The sequence below is a fragment of the Oryza glaberrima genome, chromosome 5 (assembly GCF_000147395.1).
Source record: "Oryza glaberrima chromosome 5, OglaRS2, whole genome shotgun sequence".
NCBI classification, from domain to species: domain Eukaryota; kingdom Viridiplantae; phylum Streptophyta; class Magnoliopsida; order Poales; family Poaceae; genus Oryza; species Oryza glaberrima.
In genome coordinates, this window is record NC_068330.1 from 20956254 (window position 1) to 20982149 (window position 25896).

The window sequence follows — 25896 nt, forward strand, 5'->3', positions numbered from 1 at the left end:
AACACAGCTAGCGCCGCAAGCTGACCAGTGCCAATCTCCATGAACCAAGAGATCCCAAATGGCTTCTTGACTAAATGAACTTTAGAGTCTGGCAAGAATATTGTGTTCTCTACGACTTTACTCTAGCAGTCATTCTCGATAATCAAGTTCCCATAGTTGAAAATGGGGGAACAGAGTTCGCATGCATCAGGTGAGATAATCATTTGCTTCAGATTCCTAGAAATGACCACCACAAGTTGCTTCAAGAAAGAGATCAATGGCCGAATCTCCTTCTCAGCAATCAAGAAACCCCAAATTGTTGGCAAGTAGCCAGTTCATAATCTTGCTCCACAAAAAAGTGCAGTTTTTACCAGCGCTTGCCTACCAACTACTTGGCAAGCGCAGCTAGCCTTCAGGGCTGCAAACGCAAATAGAAAGGGGAAAAGATGCCATCAAAGTCATAAACGTGCTAATTAATCAGATTGACTGTCCAAAGAAAAAGATTACCTAGCGCTTGCCATCTGATCGACGCAGATATCGTCCAGAGCGGACATGGAGACGAAGACCCCAGTAGTATGGAGCGTAAATCAGGAAGGAGATGGCGATGCTAGCAAGAATCAGACACATGAGTCCTACTGTTGTATCCATCTCGCATTGCAAGCGAGGGTGAGCGGCTGCCGCCACGGCGAGGGGGAACGATGACTAAACAGAGAGGTGGATTGGTAGAGCGACACAGCCGGGACGGTGATGGAGTGAAGCACAGTCAACACAGCGTGGTGGAGCGGAGGACCGGCGCGTCCGAGATGATGGAGAGGAGCGCATGCAGGCGAGTGGAGCCAAGTGTGATCGAGGGAAAGGAGATGGCGTAGTGAGCGCATAGGGCAGATGCGTTGTTCACGCGGTGCCTCTGTTAGCGCGGGGAGGATGTGGTGGCGGGGATTGCGCGGGCGATGGACGATGCATGGATTAGATGCGGTCTGGGTGATTTGACCGGATGGATGGATGAGATTAGATGAGATGACAGATGGACGGTAGGGATTGATCCGGGTGATTTGGCATGTAGGATTAGAGGGGTACAACTTCTCCTTTTTATATTAGTATATATAAGTCGTTTAACTTTGGTCAAAGTCAAACTACTTTAAGTTTGACTAAGTTTATAGATAAATATAATAATATTTACAATACCAAATTAGTTTCATCAAATCAATAATTGAAACAGTTTGACTTTAACCAAAGTCAAAACGACTTATAACCTGAAATAGAGGAAGTACAAATTATATATGTGGTGAAAACCTAAAAACTATTGTTGGATTAAAAAATGAAGGCCCGATATTTGTCCATATCATCAAGAGTAAAAATTTTACTCCCAACAACATTTTTACTCATGATTGAATTTGCGAGTAAAATTTTTACTGTTTGGTGACATGAATAAATCTTAGACATTCATTTTTAAATTCAACGGCAGTTTTCTAGATTTCGAATATATATATGGTTTGCAATACATATTTTCCCATTGACATCCGTTGTAGCCGTTGGTAAAAAAAAAAAAAAGTATTATAGCGACCTACAAAATGGACCAGTCAAGGGACCCAGTGGAGTCAGGTCTAAGTTGTCGATCGGTCCGGCGCGACGGCGGCTGACACGAGAAGATTTTTTGAAGGAAGGAAAAAAAAAAAACGAAGAGAGGGTATTGTACGCGGACGACTCGATCGGTTAGCTCGCTTCGTCGTCCACCGTCTCCCTCGGTCACCGTCGCCGCGCACGACTCCCATCCATGGCGATCGAGCTCTGCCCATTTAAAGCCGGGGCGCCTCTCTTCGAGGACTTGCAAACGCTTGCAAGGATTGGATCCTCTGGCTTCTGTTGATTTGGGGAGCTTTTCATCGTCTCGACCGAACGGCCAGCCGCCGAGATCGAGGAAGGAGGAGATCGAAGGGCAGAGTGATTTGGCAGCGGTGGACATGGATGTGAGGTTTGGGCCCGAGGAGCAGATCGTGTGGCCGGCTTCTGTTCTTACTGGGATCCTCATGTGCGCAGCGGTAAGTTGTTCGCTCTTTTTTTTAAAAAAAAAATCTTTTAACTTTAGGGAAGGTAAAAGCTTTGTCACTTTTTATGTAAGTTGTTCCATTGATCTCTTCCATTGCTTAGCTAGATATGAGACTGTATGCCCAGTAAGTCCTACTTTGATTTGTAGAGAAAACATAAGAAATTTAGAGAATTTCAATATCATATGGAAGATATTTCTATGGAGGCCTTTGAAATCAATCTTTTTTTAAAAAAATTCTTATGGAATGGACAATAATATAGAGATTTTAGAGAAAAAAATTAACAAGAGCTCTAACTTTTTTAAAAATTTCCTTTGAGTATATTTTTCTTATCTGATTTCTGGGTTTTTCCTACTGCCTAATCAAATGACCTGTTTTGCAATCCTACATGTTTTCTCTATTTCTCCTTTTTTTTTAATCGTGCGTTACAAAATAGCCCTAAAATTTTGCTACAAATTTGCATCTTCACGGTAAAGCTAAACTGCTTAAAGTGTCTTTTCTCTAGTGAGATGAGCAATCCCATTTTGTATTTACCTTTTTAGAGGTATTTACCTTTTTAGAGGTAGGATCTAAATCAGGTTTCGGTTTTTCGTTATAAAAAGAAAAATTGCGAAATGTTCATCAGTACTGATATTAATTTATGCATTTCTACCATCCAACCTTTTACATCCAGAAAGGGCAAAGTATCACCATCAATATGCACTTGACTTCCATAGCTCAGTCGTCTTTCCGCTTGGAACTTCACACCTTTTCTTTTTCTTGTTTTAATGTAGGAAGAATAGTATTATTCGACTGTAAAAACTCTTGCAATTATGCAGACCAGTCATGAACGAATGACAATTGACCAATTTAATTCTCATTACAAGTACTAAACCTAACGTTTTGCAAAGAGCAAAGCAACTAATAGTGACAGCTTAGTTGGACCAGTAGACAGACGTTTGTTGCATGCAATCTCTCTTTTTTTTTTTAACGAATCGACGAACGCCAGTTTCTTGAATAGAGAAGGAGAACTTTACAAAACGAAAGGGAAAAAAAGAAGCTGAGGACCTTTGGTCCGAGCTAACTAAAAGAAAGCTAATTATTAAGACTTTTCGCTCCTGCTAAGGCCCAAGTTTTAGCCTCTTTCTTGATCTTGGTTAACAGGGAGGTAGTTGAAAGCTCCTTTTGTTGAAAGGTTCTGCGATTCCTTTCGTTCCATATCTCCCAGGCGACCAACAACATCAAAGTGCGGAGTGCCTTCTTAGGTGTCTCTTGTATGTTTGCGGTAGCCTCCCACCAATCTAGCACCGTCGAAGTTTGCCGCCATGTTGCATGCATTCTAGCCTAGATACTCCCTCCGTTCCCGAAAACTTGTCACCAAACATTATTCACAACCAAACTTTGACTGATCTTTTTTCGTTAATTAATTTATAAAACAAATCAAAATACATTATATATCAAATTACCCTATATGAAAAATATAATCACACAATTTTCCATCATAAGAGAATCTAAGATTTTTTTTAAAATACTTGGGAATGGAAGGAGTTGCTACTTGGGTGATACAAGGTGTTAAAAATATGAATGAATTGTTACTTTTTTTTTACTGAATATGAGTGAATTATGAATCACTAATTTACTTATATCACTATTCTTTTTCAATTTTGAAGACTACTTATGTCAGCATTTAGTACCACACATGAAAGTACAACAATCTGATGATTTCTGCTCCCCAAAACAGTCGAGGAGGTAGACAACCGAATCGTACCGTCAATAATGCTTAAGGACCAGATTATCTTTATAATTTGTAAATTCCTCCATCACCAATATGGATCGGTACGTATGTGAAGAGACATACCAGATTATCTTTTTCAATTTTTTTTTTACTTGTCAAAAGGCTAGGTAGGTAGCTTGAGAAGTACATGCATGGTAAATAGTAACAAGAAAACATAGGGAAAAAAAAAAAAGAGAAGAGGGATAAATTGTTCCTGAGCCTACATGAATTCATTCTGCATTGTACTTTGTATTATGCCACTGAGGCACTGACTAACTGCTACTCCATTCTTATAGGTATATGATATAACTCGTGAAGTTAGCTCCTGGTGCTACAAGGGTTATAATGGACTGAATGAATTGCACAAACTTGAGTGGAACAACAGGTGATTAATTGGAGCTTGCTTGTTTTTCTCTTTCTTTTTCTTTGACAGGTCTTTTTCAATAAATTTTTGACAGGTTCTTATTATCGACTAATTGCAGTATTATCTAAAATTCAACTAATAGTAGCGATGCATATTCACTTCTCTTCATGCTAGTAATTACAACTCGTTTATCCATGTTTTAGGGGATTCTCTACCTTCCACGCATTAGTTGCTGCTGTAGTCTCTTTTTATCTGCTGGTGATATCTGACCTCTTCAGTAAGGACGTCCATGGTGCCATCATAATTGATCGAAAATCATGGATGTCTGACGCCATGTTTGGTGTAAGTTCGCAGCCCTATGCATCCAGGAAACCATGGAGAAAAGGAGAGAAAGATATCTGTCCCAAAATGTCTGAAATTTTAATTATTGGCAGGTTTCCCTGGGCTACTTCTTGACAGATTTGTTGATGATCCTGTGGCATTTCCCTTCTCTAGGAGGAAAGGAATATGTAAGTGTTAATGTTCTGAGTTGTCCCCTTTATTTTTTTACTGCAATTTGAGATGACACAAGTTAACTATCTATTCTGATTGTATTGATATTTTCAGCTGTTGCATCATGGATTGTCCATATATGCAATCTCTCTTGCTCTGTTGAGTGGCAAAGGACACGTGTACATCCTCATGGTCCTCATCACTGAAGCAACCACTCCCTTCGTGAACCTCAGATGGTAATACTTGTTCAATTTTCCCAAATTGCTCATTAATCATCTTGCTTGTTCATGGCTGAGATCACAGTTATTCATGCATTCTTTCTGAAAATGCAGGTACCTTGATCTTGCAGGCCGGAAGGACTCCAAGCTTTACCTGTACAACGGGGTCGCACTGTTTGCCGGATGGCTGGTATAATCTCTTTGTACATGTGTTTCCATGCACCAACAAATTCGTCTTTTGTTCATCAAAAAACACGCCTGAATTGCCATCAAAAAGACTGCCAATAAGTAAATAACAAAAAAAAACAGAATTGAATTTTCATATAAAATACTAAGCCGATAGTAAATAACAACAAAACAAAACATGCCTGAATTTTATTTGAGTGCTCAGACATGGAATGGAAGCTGCAATTCTTTATTTAATTTTGCGTTAGACCAGAATTGAACTTGAGACTTATAGCTCCGATACCCTATTGAGTTGCATACAACGATCAGTTGAAGTGTTCAGCCCAAAAAATTTAAAATAATGAAAAAAAACTGACAATTCACTTATACTCCAAGTGATACTGATCTTCTTGTTCTTGTATGCAGGTTGCTCGCGTCATACTGTTCGTATACTTCTTCGCTCATGTGTACCTTCACTTCGACCAGGTAATCATAATCAACCAATCGTCTTTTCTTCAGGGTTCAGCTTTGTGACAGTCTGTTGTTAAATTAGTTCCTGGCTGTTCGATCAATTTGCAGGTGAGGACGGTGTTCCCGCTAGGGTTCTACAGCATGATGGCGGTGCCGCCGGCGATGTCGGCGATGAACCTCCTCTGGTTCCGGAAGATCTGCAAGGGGATGGTCAAGGCCATGTCCAGCGCCAACCGGAGCCAATGCGTCAAGACAGATTAGGACTTGGATAAAAGGAGATGCCACGCTGTCTGAAAGCCAAATGCTTACTAGCTTGCTTGATGATTTAACTAAACTGTAATCAATTAATTGATTATTTGTAAACCACTCGGGCATACATAATCAGTTACTAATCAATTGATATACACTTGATATTGCAGTGGCAAGGGACATGTGGTTTCAATCTGAGATCCCGTGTTCAATCCCCAACATGCTCATACTATCTCCGTCCTAAAATGTAGCTATTTTCTAGCACAGTGTTTTGTCCCAAAATAAAGCTATTTCTTCACCTACCTCCTCATCTCAACCAATCACAATTCATAACCATTCTTCTTCATCTACTTTCTTTTTTTAACTAATCACACACTTCCTCCAATTATTTTCATCTACTTTCTTAATACTTGTGCCAACATAAAAAAAATGGCTATATTTTAGGACGGAGGAAGTAATTTCTTTTTAAAAAATGTTTGGAGTGACGTATCTCGCTGACTTCCTCTGAATCTCATCTGTTTGCCAGGTTTGTCTCTGCAATATCTCCTGGATGCGTCCATGTAAGTGCAGACAAAGGCAAGCGGTAGGCATCATCAGCTTCAGTATATATACGTAGTTTAATTACATTGTCATCGATCGATGATGCATATATCCTGAATTAATTAGCACGGTACATCTACGCATGGCCTTGTCAGCCTGAATTAATTAGCAGGATATATACATATATAAATATGTTCGCATGGCCTTGTCAACAATACCAGGTCAAATTAACAGATCACGATTAAACATGTAGCAAACTACTATGAGTTCAGTGTGTAATAGCACATAGGAAACGATGAGTTTGACATGTGGAGGCACCGGCAGATTGATGCTGGAATTCTGCTGCTTGATGCCAATTAGTCCGGCCAATTACTCCAATTACTCAATTATTAGTAGCTGAAGAATTAAGCAAGCTAGCTGGCTAAATCGGTAGATGATATCGCCAACTATTGATTCGCTGCCTGCAAGTGCAGCTAAGCTCGTCGTCGACTCGTCCTTCAGCTCGACGGCGATGATCACCAAGTGATGTATCGAATCGCCATTAGGAAGAAGCTACTGCTTCACAGCTGCTTTCTTACTGATTTCTCAATTACACATCACAATCATGAAATGTGATGACTTACTTCGATTAATTCTTAGGGGTTCTAGTAGCTCGGTTTCGGTTTTCCTTGAGAAAAGCAAAGAAAATTACGCATTGCAATCGTCAAATGTCAGTACTCTGAAACCTCTCTAGGAGTTAACATCCTACCCAGTTTTTTTCTCTCCTTAGCAAGATTACACATCAGAATGACTTGTTCATCAATCAATCTTGTAATCTGAAGTGTCAATGTCGATCTTAACTGTTATTACAGGAGCTTTGTTGGATACTAGTAGAGAGATGCAGAATTGCTTTGCTCCTTCAATAAATTTACCTCTGAATTTTCTGGAAAATACCGGATTGATGTACACATGTGATCAGGATGATCATTAGCTGCTTAAATATTCAGTGGAACTATGAGCTAATTAACCAATTACCAAAGACTCTTACCAAAACCATGCAGCTCTGCTGGCTCATTGTGCCGGCCAAGCTTACACTGGCCAATCTGAATACAGCCAAAGAATCATCAGATTGATGTTTCGCAGATTCCTGCCGTGTAGATTGCTCTCACACTGCCACTAGCTTCCAGGTTGACCTAGTAATACTACTCAAATGATAACTAGGGCGCTCTAATGTCTTTCCACTTGTAAAGTACATAAATAGTTATGGAAAAATTCTGAAAAGACAGAGCACTAGATATCCTCCCTATTCAAGATTTTAAGTTATGTTATTGGATACTACGAAGTTTGCACTCTCTGTAGTTTTTTTAAGATAATGGAAACATTTTATTTGAGCTACAGCTAATATTCTAAAATTAAGTTTTAAAATTTAAAATTTGATTGCGGTTGATAATAAACAAGCAAGCAACCTCTGCCGTTTGCCACAAAAAGTACTCCATCCGTCCCAAAAAAAAACAAACTTAATACAGCGAATTTGATAGGATGTCATATTCAGTACTAGTACTAGGTTTGTTTTTTGTGGGACGGAAGGAGTATATATAAGCACTTTGCTTTCTCTTGCTCCACTCATCTTCAGCTATGCAGAAACCCTACTTGATTGATTGATCCTTGATTAATCAACTTATGACGGGAAGAGGTTCAGACATGCAAGATTCTCTAGGCTTGATGCAGTTTCATGATCATCACCAGTATCTATACAGCAGTAGCAGCAGCAACCTGCCACTGCAGCAGCCTTTGTTGTCCCATCACCACCGATTTCTTGAAGCCAATGAGGGTTGCGTCGGCGAGGACGACTCGCCGGAGTTCGTCGAGCCGGCGGCGGCGGCAGCGGTGGCCGGGACGTTCGAGCAACGGCCGGAGTTAGGAGCGTGCAAGGAGGTGTACTCCGAGGAAGGCGGCGCGGCGGAGGAGAGGACGGGCATGGCGATAGCGGGGGCCGACGTCGAACAGGTGGCGGCGGAGGATGAGGAGGAGGCTCACGGCGTGCGGATGATCGCGCTGCTGATGGAGTGCGCAGCGGCGATGTCGGTGGGCAACCTCGCGGGCGCCAACGGGGCGCTGCTCGAGCTGTCGCAGATGGCCTCGCCGTACGCGCCGTCGTGCGGCGAGCGGCTCGTGGCCTACTTCGCCAGGGCCATGGCGGCGCTGCTGGTGGGGTCGTGGGTCGGCGTCGCGGCGCCGCTGGCGCCGCCGCCGCCGCCGCGCGCGGCGGCCATCAACGCCGCGTTCCGGGCGCTGTACAACGTCGCGCCGTTCGCGCGGCTCGCCTACCTGGCGTGCAACCAGGCCATCCTCGAGGCGTTCCACGGCAAGCGCCTCGTCCACATTGTCGACCTCGACGTCGTCCCCGGCGGCGCGCTGCAGTGGCTCTCGCTCCTCCCGGCACTGGCGGCGCGGCCGGGAGGCCCGCCGGTGATCCGCGTCACCGGCTTCGGCATGTCGGCGTCGGTGCTGCACGACACCGGCAACCAGCTCGCCGGGCTGGCGAGGAAGCTGTGCATGTCTTTCGAGTTCTACGCCGTCGCGAAGCGACCGGGAGACGCCGACGCGGTCGCCGACATGCCCGGCAGGAGGCCGGGGGAGGCGGTAGCCGTGCACTGGCTGCGCCACGCCATGTACGACGCGGCCGGCGACGACGGCGCCGCCATGCGGCTGGTGCGGTGGCTGGAGCCGGCGGCGGTGACGCTCGTGGAGCAGGAGAGAGCACACGGCGCCGACGCCGGCGGCGGCCACGGGCGCTTCCTGGACAGGTTCGTCTCCGCGCTGCACCACTACTCGGCGGTGTTCGACGCCATGGGCGCGTCGCGGCCGGACGGCGAGGATGCGAGCAGGCACCTGGCGGAGCACGGCGTGCTCGGCAGGGAGATCGCGAACGTGCTCGCCGTCGGCGGGCCGGCGCGGAGCAGCGGCCGGGAGAGGCCCGGGAGCTGGCGGGAGGTGCTCGCCCGGCACGGGTTCGTGCACGCCGCCGGCGGCGGAGGCGGCGGCGGGCGCGCGCAGCTGGTGGCCGGGGCGTGTCCGGGCGGGCTGGGCTACACGGTGGCGGGAGACCACGACGGCACGGTGCGGCTGGGGTGGAAGGGCACGCCGCTCTACGCGGTGTCCGCGTGGGCGTGGTGCTCCCCGCCTCACGCGCGTGCTTAATCGAAGCTTTTTAATCCCTTTTGATTAGCACAAAGTACATGGTGATTAGGCAAATCACCCGTGCCAAAGCCAGATTGGTCTCTTGCAAGTGGGCCCACGTAGGCATAGTCACATGTGCAATGTATTGTACTACTGTCTACTACTACTGTGGCTCCTGGGCCAACTCGTCAGTGGCCAGCTCTGGTATATTTATCCTTATGCTTGTATCCACAATTCTGCATCTAAAGAAGAATGTTTACACTATACTCCCTCCGTCACTAAATATAAAAGATTTTGGTTAGATGTGACACATCCTAGCCATTTATTGTATTAGAATGTGTCACATACAATCAAAATTCCTTATATTTAAGGATGGAGGAAGTACCATTTATCACTTTGTAGTACTACTTGTCATATCAATCGCTTCCAATTCAAATTCCCCCTACTCTACCGCCAATCATCATCCCAAACCAAACTATACATTAGTATTTAACAAAAACCATTAGTCTTTTTTTTGACCTATAATTGCAGCCCGAAGAAATGAAGAACGGCCTGAGTTGGATAGTTGCATCAAAGATTTCAGGAAATAAGATGAGCTATGGATCTTGATGGTCATTTAGAGAAAGATGATGAATATTGCACCATTGCAAGGGTATGAGTACTATCAAAGTCAACGAATTCCAAGCATGGTTTCAACAGAACGGGCACAGAAATATATGCAGTATTTTTTTTTTGGGTTAATGCCCCATGATCCTAATCTACTGAATCTACAAGCCCCAAAAGGCTCTCCTAAACTACAACACCCTCACCCATTTTGTGATGCTGGTGTACGAATCAGCATCTGTCCAATCCTCACTGTACATTGATCAATGAACAAATGGAACTACTACTCAACATACCACGGTAGACGACCAGTTTGCAAAAAAGATCAATTTTACTTCATATCTCAGCAGCATCCTGAAAGATCCTCAGTAGTTTGTGCGTTGCTCACTGAAGCACCTCTCCTCTCATCAAATTTCCTGCATAGAGTAAACTCTCGCTATCGCACAAGGTGGTGCTGTTCGTCGACCATGGATTTCCGGACTCCAGGACTAACAAAATTGCCTTGTTCATGGATTCACATTGCAATCTATCAAGAATGGATCATCCCTTGGCAGGTACCTTCTCCAATATTTCCTGTATCGCCGTATGCCGAGTTCTAACCACGGTTTCATGTTGCCGTTGTAGTGCAATATGCCAGCTTTCTTTATAGCACCATGATTGACTCCATAGTCATGACCAAGACCAGACTGGATCCACTGTGCTTCGATAGGATGGACCAGATTTTGAAAAGCAAGCAGGCCTGCAGGTAACACCGCAGCTCTCCATGACGCTTCAGTGCCATGTTGCAGCTGTCAAAAGTGAGACATAGGCACAACCGTATCAGTTAAGAATTTGCAGCTCTTCGCTTAACAGGCCAAACATGCAAGAAAAAAAATACATATCTTAAATAAACTTCAAGGCTTCAAGCAAGTTTATCTTATTAGTGAAGATCACGGTACAGTAGGGTAAGTTCAGTTGAACACAAACAGAAAATCAAGAGTATAGCTATGTGTAATATGCCTTATGTCAAATATAACATCGAAAGTAGTTTCTTAAAAACAATTCTTGAAAGAGAAGAAAAGACAGCTGCTAAGCATCACTATTCAATACTAACCTTTTGGAGTACTCTATTACGAACTGCAGTCACATCATGCTCCCTCCATTTATTGAGATCAATAACACTCACTCCAGACATCCAGATACATGAACTAGCATCATATGGGAAGTCAACCAAGTATGGTCTGAGATGCCTTAATCTAACTCGACAAGACTGTACAGCACCAATCACTTTTCCTTTCAAATCAAGATTCCATATGTGTGACAAGTCTCTCTGGACTATAGTATCATCTTCCAAAACAATCACCCGTTTAAGATTGCTAAACAGCTCAGGAAGCAAGAAAAGAGAGTGTCCAAACACTGAAATATATTCAGTTCTCATTTGGGTATTTGGAATTCGGGCATTGCTATGGGAAGCGATGCGGAACTCCTCATATGGTGATAAGTGTTCAACTCTCCTATTATCCAAATGTGTTGCTTGGAAATCTTCAAAATTCAGAACACTGATAGTGGCTTCCTTGTAAGAATTTCTGATGAACCAATTCTTAAATGCATATAAGTTCTGTGCATCAGTAACAAGATGAAAAACCACATTTGCTGATTCCTGAAACACTGAAAAGAACTGGTGAGTGTCATGATGCAGAAATTTCAAGAGACCACATGGTCTACACAACAAAAGTAATATCATACCTCAGAATTTATCACAGTCGAGTTGACAGTCATGGAAGATGCAAGAAGGTTGGTAGAGAAAATAACATAGTGCCGGAGAACTGGATTTTCAAGCTTTTGCACATTGGAGTACTCCATGTCAGCAAAGGATTTAAAGTAGTCTACTGTCAATCTCATTGAAAGGCAGTGGAGGCTCTTAGGTAATGTCTGAACTCCAAGCCTGTAAAGATATGCACCTTGTCTTGCATGAAAATGAGCTTCATCCTCAGTCATATCAAGCAATTGCCTCAGTTTTTTCTCAAAATTAGTGCATTCTATCAGACATGATTTTGCTGCAGCTATTGTCTTCTCCATCTTTGCCATATTGGCTCCATGGCTTCAAAAATAACAAATAATCACTATAACAAAACAAATAATCATTATAGCAAACTCTAAACCTATGGGGAAATTTTCTGTTCCAAAGTGAATCTGTATAACACATTGAGCCATCAGATCATGAGTCCACTCATCATTTAGAACTTACTCCTACAATTATTGGTAAATTATTCATCCCAATATCACACTTTTAGCTTAATACAATGTTATTCGATCAAACTACAGAGTGTTAATACATTTCATAAAATAATAAGGACGACGAACATGCTAGGTGATGAAAGAGATAATCCTAAGGAATCATTCAGGTAATGCTCAATCAACTGTAGGCTGTCAATTATGCATAAGTTATCTTGTATACGTGCATATTAGACGACAATGGATATCAAAATCTGTGAAAATAAAAAACAAACAGTGAAGCACAACAGTTAGTAGTTAGACCATTTTTGGTGCAAAGTCAGGCTGCTTAAATACCCAACAGTTTCATGTATGGTAAACTATCGATTTCTGAAGTTAGCAGTGCCTTATGGATTAAAGATGATAGCTTAAAAATGAGAACTAAAGAAAGTATTTCTGGAAGATTACTTACAATGCAGGAAGATCAGCATCACATATGGCTTCGCTGAGCATGTGCTCATGCTCTTGGATACTTTGCTTCATTTCATGTGAAAGTTTTTCCATCCCCTCAAGTTTTGCTATGCTTGGATAGTAAGCTCTTGCAACAAAGAGCTGATCTTTAAGTCTCTTCACTACAGAATCTTTCATCACTTCCTTGTGTTCAACAGACCAAACACAATAGCTTCCAAATTCTAGTTGGCACGATTTTATACTCTCATCACCAGGTAAACCTTGTTCAAAATTGTCCTTAGGATCAGCATCAGTATTCTGCAACATTAGGTGAAAAATAAAAAGTATGTAGTATATGATAATTCTGCAAGTCCGCAAACAAGTTACAAAGGATTATTGAAATGTTTCTTTAAAATATTGCAAAAGCAAGGTGCATATCACATGCCCTGCTCAGAAATTCATGCGAAAAGCAGCATATATATTTACTGCACGAACAGACAAGGGCATGTTAAAAATAACTGTAAAGCATATTAGCTCTTACATTCAGTAATGATATATCATCAAAGATCACGATTTGTTTGATAGGAAGGCCTGCACATTACAAGAAGAATTAAAGCTGTAACTTGATATTTAAAATTTTAAAACTAAATAAGTGGTCAACGAATGGGCCCTGCTTACCTGGATGGATTGAGGTATTGCTAATCGGTTTGTCAATACTTGGTTGATTGTTGGTCCCATTGCTTTCTGCATCAGAATTACTGGTATTTATTTTGCTCCAGTCCTGTCAACGAACAACTAAATCAATTAGGTAACACAAAAAAAATTGCATGTTTCGGTAGATAGACAAGATTTTCAGATGATGCAATGCATTTTTTGGGACATAGTGACAAACAGTTAGTAAGCTCAAAACCCCCTTCAGCTCTAGAGCCTCTTACATGCCAAAAGGAAAGAAACAGTGCCTTGATTGCAGTAGAATGCAAAAGAGGGCCATGTGAAACAAGATCCATAATATGGCAAAAGCAGACTGACATTTCCAAAAAAAAATGGGGCCATGGACCATGTACTGAAAGGCAATTCCACTCAAACACTACCCATGAGACCACAATTGGCACGATAGCAACTCACAACAAGCACTCTACTTGGATTAAATTTCACGCATGAGCAAAGAGAAGAAACAGCTGCGGCCGATGGGTGCAAATGCAAACCTTTTCAATCGATGGCGGAAATTTGTTCGTGTCGTTGACTGGCAACCTGTCATTTTCCTGAAAAAAAAGGAAACATGCATCACTGATCTAAAGATTAAATTCTCTTCCCGCAGTAGTACCCCATCGGTCATCATTGACCAAACCTAATTAGGATAAAGACACCTAACCACACCCCCATGTGATTGGAACATTTCAGGTAATAGAACAAAAATATCCCAGAAATGGCAATCATGAGCACACCCCCTACCTGCGATGTATTTGGCTCCCAACCACCACCACCCTCACCGCCGCCAAACACCTGAGCAACAGAAACATGAGGCAATTATCTTAACAGCAATGGATTAAACAAATCAAATGGCTTAAGCATGAGCTAGTTAGTTCCAATCTCAATTGACACTCACCGACACGGCGCTCTCGTCGGCCAAATACACTGTGATATCAAAAGACAACAAATACAAACAAAATCGAGTCAGGGGAGCATAGAGAGAGAGTTGATGAGCCCCTAGATCGAGCGCGAGCCGGCGAGCCGGACGGGAAGCCCAGATCTGGGAGCGGAGAGGCTGAAGAGAAAAGTAGGGTTTTGGCAGGGGAGAGAGGGGTGGGTGGTTACGGACTGGACGGGAAGCGCTGGTGGAGGCCGAGCAGCACGGCGAGCGGCACGCCGACGGAGAGGAACAGCAGCGCCAGCGCGGCGGCCGCGGCCGCCACGCTCCTCCACCGCCTCTTCGCCGGGGCCCCTGCGCCGCCACCCTGGCCCTTCATCCCCGCTCCCCCCCGCCCGCACGCACAGGGGGGAGCAAAGCTTAGCTCCCACCCCCCAAAACAAAAGCTCGCGGACCTCGGCGCCGGGCTACAGGCTCATACGGCGGTGGTGGCCGTCGCTCCTAGAGGAGGCGGACGCTGCGGCCGGCGGCGGCGGCGCGCATTTGGTCGTGCGCCTCGGAGTTCGTGCGGGGCGAATGGCTCCGCCTCGTTGGATTTTTCTCTTTTTTTTTTCCTTTTTCTTTTTTATTATTATTATCGGGCGGAGTGGGCTGAGTTGTGCGTGATGCAGCTTGAATGTTGGGCCCGTGCAGGTGCAGGTAGTGACGGTGGTTCTCGACGACAGGGCCCACACGCACGCGTGGTACTCGTTCGATTGGAACGGGCCCATTATAGTTGAGCCCTATCGGGCTGGGATCTATATGCGGGCCTTACAAACTGGGCCGTAACTGTAGTGTGCGTACGTCGATCGGGAAGGGAAGTCACGAGAGAGAAAACCCTAGAATCGAATCTCGGCGACTAGGCGAGATTGGAGGCGGGCGGAGGAGGAGGAAGAAGGGGAGCTTCTCCGGTCGCGGCCATGTCGCTCCGGGCCATCGGTTACCTTCTCACCCGAAGCCGGAGGTGGTTCTCGCCACGCGGGATCCCCCGTGCGCAGGCGGAGTCCTCGCTGGGTATCCTCACTCGGGCGGGGAGGCCAGCAGCTCACTCTTTCCACTCCGTTCGTCTCTCATCTCACCCGGTTCTCAAATCGAAAATCTTTTCTTTTGTTCACTCGCAGCTCATATGTCTCTCATCTCGTTACGCGATACAGATGGGTTTCGCCGTTGGTGGTGGCTCTGTTGTTGTAGCCACGGCTTCGTTGGTTGGATTGGCGGCCACAATTCTGTGTTTCAAGCAAAACACTGACAAGTCAGGAGGTATGAATTGAAAAGGCGGATTCAGATGGTGACATAGGGTAAACATGTTATAAGGTGATATAGCGTAGATCTCAGCCCTCCAAAATAAATCCAACAGCTGAGATTCGTCCACGTCATCACGAGTTAAAATTTAACTCCAATAAAATTTTAACTCCTGAAATTTGACTCCCAGTAAAATTTTTACTCCTACGAGTTAAATTTTAACTCGTGATGACGTGGACGAATCTCAGCCGTTGGATTTGTTTTGGAGGGCTGAGATCTGAGCTATGTCACCTTGTGACATGCCTACCATATGTCATCCAATCTGAATCCTGAAAAGGCCAAGATTTCTCATTGTTTGTTAGTAACTTTTTCCTAGTCAAACTTAACAAGTTTGATAAAGTTTATAGAAAAATTTAGAAATATTTAAAGTATCAAATTGGTTTCATTAAATCTAACATTAAATATATTTTAATAATATATTTATTTTGTGTTAAAAATACTACTATATTTTTTTTATAAACTTGATCAAACTTTAAGGGTCTTATGATATGAAACAAAGGGAATATTTAGCTCTGATCCATGTAACTTAACCATAGCCACTACCACTATCTGTACATAACCTGTAGCTAGGGAGGAGGATAAGGAGGAAGTCACGAAGAAGTTACCAGCTGCCCAGGACGCCGGCAAGAGCCTTACCTGAGCAAGGAAGCAGCAATCGAGGCAGGGTTCGTGGACAAAGATGGCAAGATCCTGTGGTCTAGCTATCTCAATTACGTCGAACATGGGAAGACTCTCCCGGACGATGAGGCATTTGCTAAGGAGGCGAGAGACTACCAAGAAGCCATTAAGAAGCAGGAGGTGAAGGTCGATGAGGCGACCATGAAGGCCAGGTTCCATGACTTGATGAAGGAGTATGGCCGTTCATACAGCACTGAGGAGGAGAAGGCTCGCCGCTACGAAGTATTCAAGGAGGCCACCCTGTGGGCAGACAAGGTTAACGCACTAGAGCCAAGGACGATCCCTTATGGCCCTAACGGATATGCAGACTTTACTGATGAAGACTTCAAGCGTATGCATTGCCATTGTTCTGCCATTGACTGGGAGAGATACATCGATGAACTCAACACTATGGCTGCTCGTGGGTGGACCTACTTTCGCGATCCAGATGCGACGACGAATGTCAGCGAGGCAGTGAGGAAGGTATATATATTTCCCTCACTATCATCGCATGTGTTTTCTTTGGGCCTTTTTAGTTCCAAAAAAACTTTTCGCAAAAACATCATATCGAATCTTTGGACATATATATGGAGCATTAAATATAGATAAAAAGAAAAACTAATTGCACAGTTTGCATGCAAATCGCGAGACGAATCTTTGAACCTAATTAGACCATGATTAAGCATAAGTGCTACAGTAACTCACATGTACTAATGACAGATTAATTAGGCTCAAAAGATTCATCTCGCGGTTTCCAGGCGAGTTATGAAATTAGTTTTTTCATTCGTGTCCGAAAACCCCTTTCGACATCCAGTCAAACGTCCGATGTGACATAAAAAAATTTTTATTTCACTGTAACGCCCCGACATTCGTTAGTCATAAACACAGCTAACTCACACCGGGGTGTTATGCATTACCTGTGATATAGTACCAGTCCCAGGATACACTAGCTGGTATACACAGAATAAATGTGGAATCAAAGTAAATTGCTTTATTACATCGCTGGGTAGTAGTCCTTACAAACGTTGCCATCATGGACAGGCCCACAGATGAGCAACACAGCATTACAGAGAACCATAAAATTGACGGCACAGAAGCGAACAGCGCGGAAAACTAAGCGACTACGCACTAGGCAAAGAACTTAGGCAACTAACTTATTCCACAGGCGAGGTTTGGGGCTAGGCACAAAACATCTAGAAGTCTTCATACTCGACTTGCTCCTAGAGATACTCCTCGGCTGTCGGGTCGACGTCTTCATCTTCAAACTCTATAGATTATTATAAGGGGCAAGGGTGAGTATTTAACGTACTTAGCAAGCCGGGGAAAAGAATGACATGTCGGTTTAACACGGAGGCTACGGTTTTATTTGCGAACACCTTGCTGCATCATCGCGTCAAAATCTTTCTTTTGATCAGGTGTGAACTTTTCTGGATCGATGGTCACAATGTTCCCTTCATCAACGTCCGTGAAACATAACTTTTGGATTTTTTTCTTTAACAAATCCTGGGCTAGCCGAGGACGGTGATGGCGGTAGTTTCTCGGCCATGAAGAAAATTGCTTATCTAACTCCTAATCTGTCCCACCGGGCGTGCCAAAAGCATGTTGACGAAAAACACGAGGCCTGGGAGATCTGCTTAACTCCAGTGCAGGTCCAAAGCTCGCCTTCGGGTGTGTTAGCGTGCCAGTTGATTTGATCCTGCAATCAACAAGAAATAGATACAAAGAAACCGCGGTTAAATCTATAAACGATAGCCGATCGGCTAGGTGCCGATGACATATCATTTATCTTTGAGCCGATGTCATATGTAAATCGATCGGCGTTTGTAAATAGGTAATAAAGAATTAAATCTACTTGATCGGCTGTAGATATTAGCAATATACAATTCTTATATCGATATATACTTAAATCAAGTGATTGGGATAGATCGGTCACCGTGCCGAGACAGTATAAATCACTTAGATCGAAATATATATTAATAACAGGACTATATATGTTCGTACCATAGCCGATCGGATAGATCTAGCGTGTATCGGCTAATACTCCGATACGACTCTATATTAAGATGTTAAAACAAGCAGAATATAACAAACAGAAGCTTAATATACTTAGATGCAATAATATCTTGACATAAAGGGCAGATCTAATGTGTCAATGAAGCATATAGAGCAAATATAGTTAAATCAGATAAGATCGGCTGAAACTCCGATACTACCCTAATCGGCAACCAGAAGGCAGGCTAGAAATTGATATTCTAAGCACGACTTAATAGATCAAACTCAACTGATGCAGCATTAAGTATGAAAAGAAGAACAATATCTAGACAATCAAGCCGCTGAAGTTTCATAGAGTGGTAGATATCTTATATAATCTAAACCAACATCGATATCTAACCTAATCGGCTAGATATCTTATATAATCTAAACCAACGTCGATATCTAACCTAATCGGCTACCCTCTGTTAATAGATGTTAGCCGATTGTGAGTTAGATGGTGATATTGCTAGAGATTATGTAAGATATATGATAACTCGACGAATTACATAAACAAGATTAGAGTATCATAAAGATGTAAGCACTAATCCCGAGAACGCAAGCCGTCATAACAAGTTTTACCTCTTGTTGAAGATCGAAACTGATGCAGCTCAACCCGAAAGTAAGAACTCGTCGAAATAAAACAAAAGCAAAAGGGTGGCGATGCGCCGAAATTGTATTGAATGTGTGTGTTAATTGATTACATGGGGTTCGAGGTCTATTTATACCCGAAAATTACAAACTATGTCCATATCGGACACGACTCTTATCTCTAACAAACTCTAAGATACCATAATTCTTTGCGACAGACCTTTACCCAAACATATCTTTAAGGAAATTACATAAAATATCTTAATTAATAGATACAATTGCCTTCTCAGGACTCTATCCATGTGCGGCAATTATCTTGAAGCACCTCAATTCAACCCGATGTCATACACCAAGTCGTATTGTCGGAATCGGCTGCATCGGCTTACCTAGTCCGACTCAGACCCAGCCGATCCTAATCGTAGCCGATCTGGACTCCAGCCGATTCTTGCTCTGTTCTCAAATCGATCTCCGCCTTCGACTCCACTTCGATCTAATCTTCTTTTCCGATGCCGATATTACCAAATTTGGTTGTTAACAAAAATGTAAGGCACATTTCTTTTTGTCACCAAAATCAAGAAGTAATTAACTCGTCCCCAATGTAACAAACCAATAAATTATATATTAAGATGGTTGCTTAGGTTCTCGTTGACAATAAATTTAGCACACCAAAACTATAAATATGAAATATGCTTAACACTTTTGGATAAAGCGAATATCATTTACTAATCATTACAGAAATGTTCCGGCATCTTAAACACTCCCATCGTGTAGATGGGTAGGGCTTGAGCTACAGGTCATTCGATTTCGAACGTAATTCGTAAGATTGAAAAAAACATCGACTGACAAATAATGATAAATTAATCACACTTGAAAAAAAAATTGGGGTTTTTTTAACTCATCAGTAGCTAGTGTATATATATATATATGTGATGCGATGAAATCATATGTATAATATAACTCCACCATTACAATGGTTTTTAGAGGGCATATCGAAATTACATCCAGCTGATGACGACGGCGCTCAGCTTCTTCCTAGGACGTACGTTTCAGTTTCCACTCCTCTTTTGTTCTTCTTTTCGCGGGGACATGCAATAAGCACGAGCCCAAATTAAGATGATTATTTCGCCAGATTAAGCAAAAGATCACAAAAAATGTCAAGAACAAGAGAAGAATGTCATCGGGTTCAGTACATATATGCATCGATCGATGAATTAGGCCGGGAGGTAGGACGGCGGCAGCGGCAGGCCGACGACCTTGCCGCAGCGGAGGGCGTTCTCCGGCATGTTGTACTCGTCCCGGAGCGACCTCGCCGGCGAGACGACGCTGATGTAGAGCTGCTCGCCGAGGTAGTGCCTCTCCCAGATGTTGGACCTCACGTTCCACATCCCGGCGTTGTCGAACGTCAGCATGATCGCCGTCCACGACCTCGGGTACACCTGGACCGAGTGCCGGCTCACCCCGTCCAGCAGGTTGTACGTCTTCCTCTCCTCCGCCGACCACTTCCCCGGCCCCATCCTGCGCCATCAGTCAGTCAGTCAACGGTAGCATCAGATCGTATTCATCATTTATCTTATTTAAAAATTTTATGTAAATATAGAAAAATCAAATCGTATTTAAAGCACACTCGACAATAATCAAATTGCAATAAAATTACAATAAAATAGATGATAACTGCATAATTATTTTTAAATAAAATAAATGGTCAAAACTCAAACGTATGTGAAAAAAATATATTATAAACGAATGTTAAAAGTAAAAAAAAACATCGTATATTATAAATGGAGGTAATTTAAAAAAGATTTTTATATCATTCGTCTTATTAAAAAATTTTATTATTATGCGCATCAGTCAGTTAGTTAACAGTAGTATCAGATCATATACATCATTCATAATATTCAATTTTTTATGCAAATATAAAAAAAATCAAATTATGTTTAAAGCACATTTGACGATAAATCAAATTACAATAAAATAGATGATACTTATATAATTTTTTAAAAATAAAATGAATGGCCAAGCCTATCTTTAATAAAAGGTTAATGGAGGTAGTAGTAATGGGGGGCGATGTGTGTACGTACCCGACGGCGAAGAAGGCATAGCCGTCGAGGTGGACGGAGTCCATGCTCTTCTCGGGGTTCTCGAAGATGATCTCGATGAAGGTGCGGAACTCGGCGGTGATGACGTTGGGGACGACGTGGAGGGGGCCATTGACGGCGGGCGGCACGTCGGTCATCTGGTTGTACCTGAAGACGCCGTCGGTGACGTTGAAGTACTCGGCGAGCTTGAGCGGCGTCTCGGCGTCGACGTGGGAGACGCCATTGAAGCCGTACTTGAGCTTGCCGTCGATGTGGCCCCGGGAGACCATGAGCCTGATGGTGCGCGTGATGTTGATCTGGCCGTAGTGGTAGGACCCCTGCGGGTTGGGGCGGGCGGCGCTCGCCGTCAGGTTCCACCGGAACGACCTCCACTGGTTGATCGACCACGCCCATCCCGCCGGCGGCTCCGGCACGGCCGGCGACGGCGGCGTGCTCGAGCCGGAGTAGCGGATGACGGCTGACACCGACTTGGCCTCGTGGATGAACCGCGTGGACGCCACCGCGTAGTAGTCGCCGGGCTTCTGGTCGGCGTCGACGAGGACGGAGAGGCAGTGGCCGACGTGGACGTCGAGGGAGTCGTACATGTCCTGCACCGTGTGGGAGCCCTCCATCTCCACCAGCTTCATGTCGTGGCCCTGGATGCGGAAGTTGAGCGACGCCTTGATGCCGACGTTGCAGACGCGGAGCCGGTACGTCTTGCCGGCCTCGACGGTGAACATGGGCGGGTCGGCGGCGGCCTTGCCGGACTTGCCGTTGATGACCACCCCGTGCGGGCGGCCGAAGCTCTTGCCGGCGTCGAGCATCTTGGCCATGGCGGCGTGGTCCTTGGTGTACCAGTCGCCGATGAGCACCATGTGGTCGTCAGCCGGCGGGTCGAACGGGACCGGGATGAGCAGGCGGCTGACGACGCTGATCCCGCCGTAGCCGCCGGCGGCGCGGTGCATCCCCAGCGACGGGAAGTAGAAGAAGCTGCCGATCTGGTCCTTGGGCTGCCACTTGTACGTGTAGTTGGTGCCCGGCGCGATGGGGCACTGCGTCCCGGCGAGGCCGTCCTGCCACGAGTTCTTGCGGTGCTGCATCCCGTTCCAGGTGAAGAGCAGCGGCTCGTCCAGCTGGTTGAACACGTTCACCACGATGTTGTTGTTGGACGAGCAGTTGATCCGCGGGCCCGGGAACTCGCCGTTGATCAGGATCACCTTCTGCGGCGCGTCCAGGAGGGTCTTGGTGCCGTACGTCACCTTCCACTCGAAGAACACGTACGGGTCCTCGCCGCGCGCCACGCCGGCCAGCGCCGCCGCCACCAGCAGCACGCCGGCGGCGGCGGCCGCCACTCGCGTCGTCGTCGTCATCGTGGAAATGTGATCGCTAGGCTGGTGTGTGTGTGTGTGATGCTCTCTTTGAAGGATGTAATGTGTGGGAGTTTGGAGGGGGTGGGTAGGGTGGTTTAGTAGGCGGGGGCGGCGGCGGCGGCGGCGGCCATGGAAGACGTCCCGGGTTGCGGTGGGGTGAGGGGGGAGACCGGAGAGGTCGTCAACCGGGAAGCTTCGGAGTGAGGAGGGGACGCCGGGGCCGCCATTTGTAGCGGGCGCGGGAGGCCAGGAGACGAGCGGGGCGGCCGTGGCCGGGGCGCGCGCGTCCGCACGTTCGCGCGCGCGCCGCGCTGTGTGTCTCGCCGCCGCCATTGGCGCTCCACCGATCACCTGCTTGACCATCCAGCGATGCCCGTGGGCCGTGGCACAGAGGCAGCGCCTCTGGGCTTGCATAGTTCGGCCCAACTTCATACAAATCAAATGGTGGTGTCCAAGACGGCCCAAATGGCCTATATTATATGTCCTCCTGATCAGGTGTGCACGCAACATAATCATCCTCATCATCCAACTCAGTAAATTTAGTCACAGTGTGTTGTTTTAGCATTGGTTAATTTACACGCATTTGACAGTATATCGAAATGAACATTTTACATATTTATATACTACTCCAGATTGCACACACTGCTTGAGGCCTTGAGATGATCTCGTTGCTGGGATTTGGCTCGTTTCCGTTATCTTCACGATTTGGCTCGTTGCTGGGTGTGTCGCCTCCGGCAGTCATGAACCCGGTGGTGGATGACCTGACAACCGAGTTCAGGATGTCTTCGATCCTCCTCTCGACGGCGACCATGGTTGGGCGCACATCCCGGCTGCTATTGACACACTGCTGCACCAGCCGTATGAACTCCCAGAACCCATCGGTGCTTGTGGCGTCCCGGATCGCTCAAGATCAACCGCATCACAGCGTTCGGCAGCCCATCGGTAATGCCGGATCTATTCAATTCCATCATTCCAAATTGCAGTGAAAACGAAATGAGTAAATTTCATAAAACTACAGATACTATAACCAAACTATCACAAAACTACAGATTTAAGGAATTGTATCACAAAACTATACATTTAGCACCAAATTTATCACAAAACTACATATTAAAGATGAAGTGTTACAAAACTACACGTTTAGTTACTAAATTATCCTAAAACTACAGGTTTAGAACCAATTTAATCACAAAGTAATAATGTTTATAGCTCCACCATAACAATGGTGCTAGGGATTTAAACTCCAAAAGTTATAGTTTTGTGATAAGTTCAATATTAAATATGTATTTTTGTGATACTTAACCTAAAATCTGCAGTTTTGTGATAAATTTGATGCTAAATGTGTAGTTTTATGATACAACTTCTTAAATCTGTAGTTTTGTGATAATTTGGTCAAAATACCTGTAGTTTTGTGAAATTTACTCAAACGAAAGCAAGGAATCGCCAATACTATGGCTGTGTTTGCAAACCCATGTTCCCAACCCCTCTCCCTCGTTTTCCACGCGCACGCTTTTTAAACTATTAAACGGTGTGTTTTTTGCAAAAAATTTCTATACGAAAGTTACTTAAAAAAATCAAATTAATCCATTTTTTTAAAAAAAATTAGCTAATACTTAATTAATCATGTGTTAAAAAGCCGCTCCGTTTTGCGTGCAGGAGGGATGAGTTCCCATCCTGCACTTGCAAACACACCCTATAACCATTCATATTTTCAACACATAAAACAGGTCCATCAAAACCACACGAAGTTTTCTAATAATACCTCACAAATACCCCATATACTTTATCCAATCTTTACCCATTTAGTACTATTTTTTTAAATACAAACTAATCCCACACATGAATTTTTAAACAGCTTTTCTTTACAAACTAACCATAACACTATCCTTTAAAATATTTAAACAGTTTGCCACGCCAGCAAACCGGGCGTGGCAAGACTGCCACATTGGCGTCCGGTTGACGATTTCAACAGCAACGACCGCCATGGGGCAGCTCTTGCCACGCCATGACCATTGGCGCCGCAGCTCTGTTTGGCCACGCCACTGCTATTGGCATAGTCAAAAGGTTTAGTTTTGAAAATATTTTTCCGGGTGGTCTGTTAATAAAATTATATTTTTAAAAGGTCTAACTTATAAAAAAAATTTCGTCATGATGTGACCGGAACTCTAATGATCTCGCGTGATTTGGTGATTAGCAGCAGAAGGAGCTGGGCTCTTACAGCGATGTCACCCTCCCGTTGCTGCACATGACGCCGTCCCACCCGCCGCCGCAGGGGTCGCCGGAGTTCCAGCTCGACGGGTAGTTCCTCCATTGCTGCATCAGACCCCGCAGCGCGTCAACTGCCCCAAGAATATTTCTCCAAGGATTAGCCGAGAGCCAAGCAGTTTTTGCTTTTCGCCGGTAGTGAGTGCTGAGAGATCAACTCACCGTCCACTCCGTTGGTCTCGCAGAACCCCGTCGGCGTTGTCGCCGCCAGCAGCAACGGCGGCGCCGCCCCGTCCTCGCCATTGCGCGCTAGAGCGCGTGAGGTTGGGGAAGACGAAGAACTCAGGGAAGAAGCGGACTAGAGAGAGAGAGAGAGAGAGCCCACGGCTTGCGAGAGCCCACGCGACGCTGTATATACTGGGCCGGCCCACCAACCAGCCGCGGGGGACGCGCGTGTTGGTTGGTTAGCGTTTGGGTTGACTACTAACTTCGTAAGCTAACCTCGTCCTTTCGGGAAAAAAATTTGAAAAAATATCTTGTTTTTTCGCATTTTGCGTTTATATACATGGGCGAGAAGGATTTACAGAAATATATCTCACCCACGCGCTGGAAATGCAGGAGCGGAACGAAAGCGTAACGTGGCGGCGCGGGACTGATAGGCCGAGCGGTGCCGCGGAATGATGGGTACGGGACCGGCTCGGTCACGCAGAACGGGGGTGTGGAATCGAGCTATGAGCCGACGCCCGCTCGATCGCGCAGAACGGCGCAGCGGGACCGAGGCGGTCGTGCGGAACGGCAGTGTGGGACTGCGTCGATCCCGCGAACCGATGCCGCGGTACCGTAAGTCGGCTGAGCGGTCCCGCGAGCCAGTGGCGCGCGACCGCCAGCAAGAAAGTGTGGCTGCATGCAAGCATGCCGTCCCGCATTCGGTGCCGCTCAACCGGCATGCGGGACAGACGCGGTTCCACACGCCCACACCGCGGGATCGCGTCGATCGTTGCTCTTGCATTTTCGTGCCGCGTCAAACACACGGTCCACGTTTTCATCACGCAGGACACGTATATTTTCACAATTCTTCTAAAACCGTGTATATAGTTAAAAAAGATTAGAAATAATGAATATTTTCAATTCTTTTCCGTCCTTTCAGAGGCAAAATATGTTGCTTTATTAATCTTGCGCGTTGTTGTAGCCATTTCCTTCTCCATGTTGTGTACATCAGTACATGTGTGTTTTTCTTGTGTGGAAGGCGCCCGAATCATTTAGGTCGTTAGCTTGATTGATGCAACCAAGGTTCGTGGCTTCATTAGGTTAGTACTAGTATTACTTTATTTTATGAGGAAAATTGCTGGTTTTCGAA

The 25896-nt window shown here is 45.0% G+C and overlaps 4 protein-coding genes across 5 annotated transcripts; 2 read left to right on the plus strand and 2 right to left on the minus strand.

Moving 5' to 3' along the window:
• The first annotated feature begins 1620 nt into the window (after positions 1–1620).
• Positions 1621–5949, plus strand: LOC127774502 (uncharacterized). Its single transcript, XM_052300760.1, has 8 exons — positions 1621–2018; positions 4074–4162; positions 4345–4483; positions 4576–4650; positions 4748–4869; positions 4966–5041; positions 5443–5502; positions 5596–5949. The coding sequence occupies exons 1-8, from the start codon at positions 1941–1943 to the stop codon at positions 5746–5748; spliced, it is 792 nt and encodes a 263-aa protein (XP_052156720.1). The 5' UTR covers positions 1621–1940; the 3' UTR covers positions 5749–5949.
• A 2028-nt stretch (positions 5950–7977) lies between these two features.
• Positions 7978–9456, plus strand: LOC127774262 (protein SCARECROW-like). The gene has a single exon (XM_052300508.1). It carries the CDS (start codon positions 7978–7980, stop codon positions 9454–9456), a length of 1479 nt encoding a protein of 492 aa, XP_052156468.1.
• Positions 9457–10065: 609 nt separating this feature from the next.
• LOC127775163 (probable galacturonosyltransferase 7) lies at positions 10066–14875 on the minus strand. Its single transcript, XM_052301485.1, has 10 exons — positions 14501–14875; positions 14288–14316; positions 14134–14184; positions 13887–13943; positions 13360–13462; positions 13223–13272; positions 12704–12999; positions 11764–12118; positions 11132–11677; positions 10066–10826 (listed from the first exon to the last, which is right to left on the minus strand). The coding sequence occupies exons 1-10, from the start codon at positions 14646–14648 to the stop codon at positions 10545–10547; spliced, it is 1917 nt and encodes a 638-aa protein (XP_052157445.1). The 5' UTR covers positions 14649–14875; the 3' UTR covers positions 10066–10544.
• A 4933-nt stretch (positions 14876–19808) lies between these two features.
• On the minus strand, positions 19809–22526 carry LOC127772969 (L-ascorbate oxidase homolog). Of its 2 annotated transcripts, XM_052298973.1 has the most exons (3): positions 20968–22526; positions 20080–20404; positions 19809–19961 (listed from the first exon to the last, which is right to left on the minus strand). In XM_052298973.1, the coding sequence occupies exons 1-2, from the start codon at positions 22332–22334 to the stop codon at positions 20101–20103; spliced, it is 1671 nt and encodes a 556-aa protein (XP_052154933.1). In that variant the 5' UTR covers positions 22335–22526; the 3' UTR covers positions 19809–19961; positions 20080–20100. The 2 variants fall into 2 exon arrangements, with proteins under 2 accessions (XP_052154933.1, XP_052154932.1); XM_052298972.1 differs by having other exon boundaries at positions 19809–20404.
• Positions 22527–25896: the final 3370 nt, after the last annotated feature.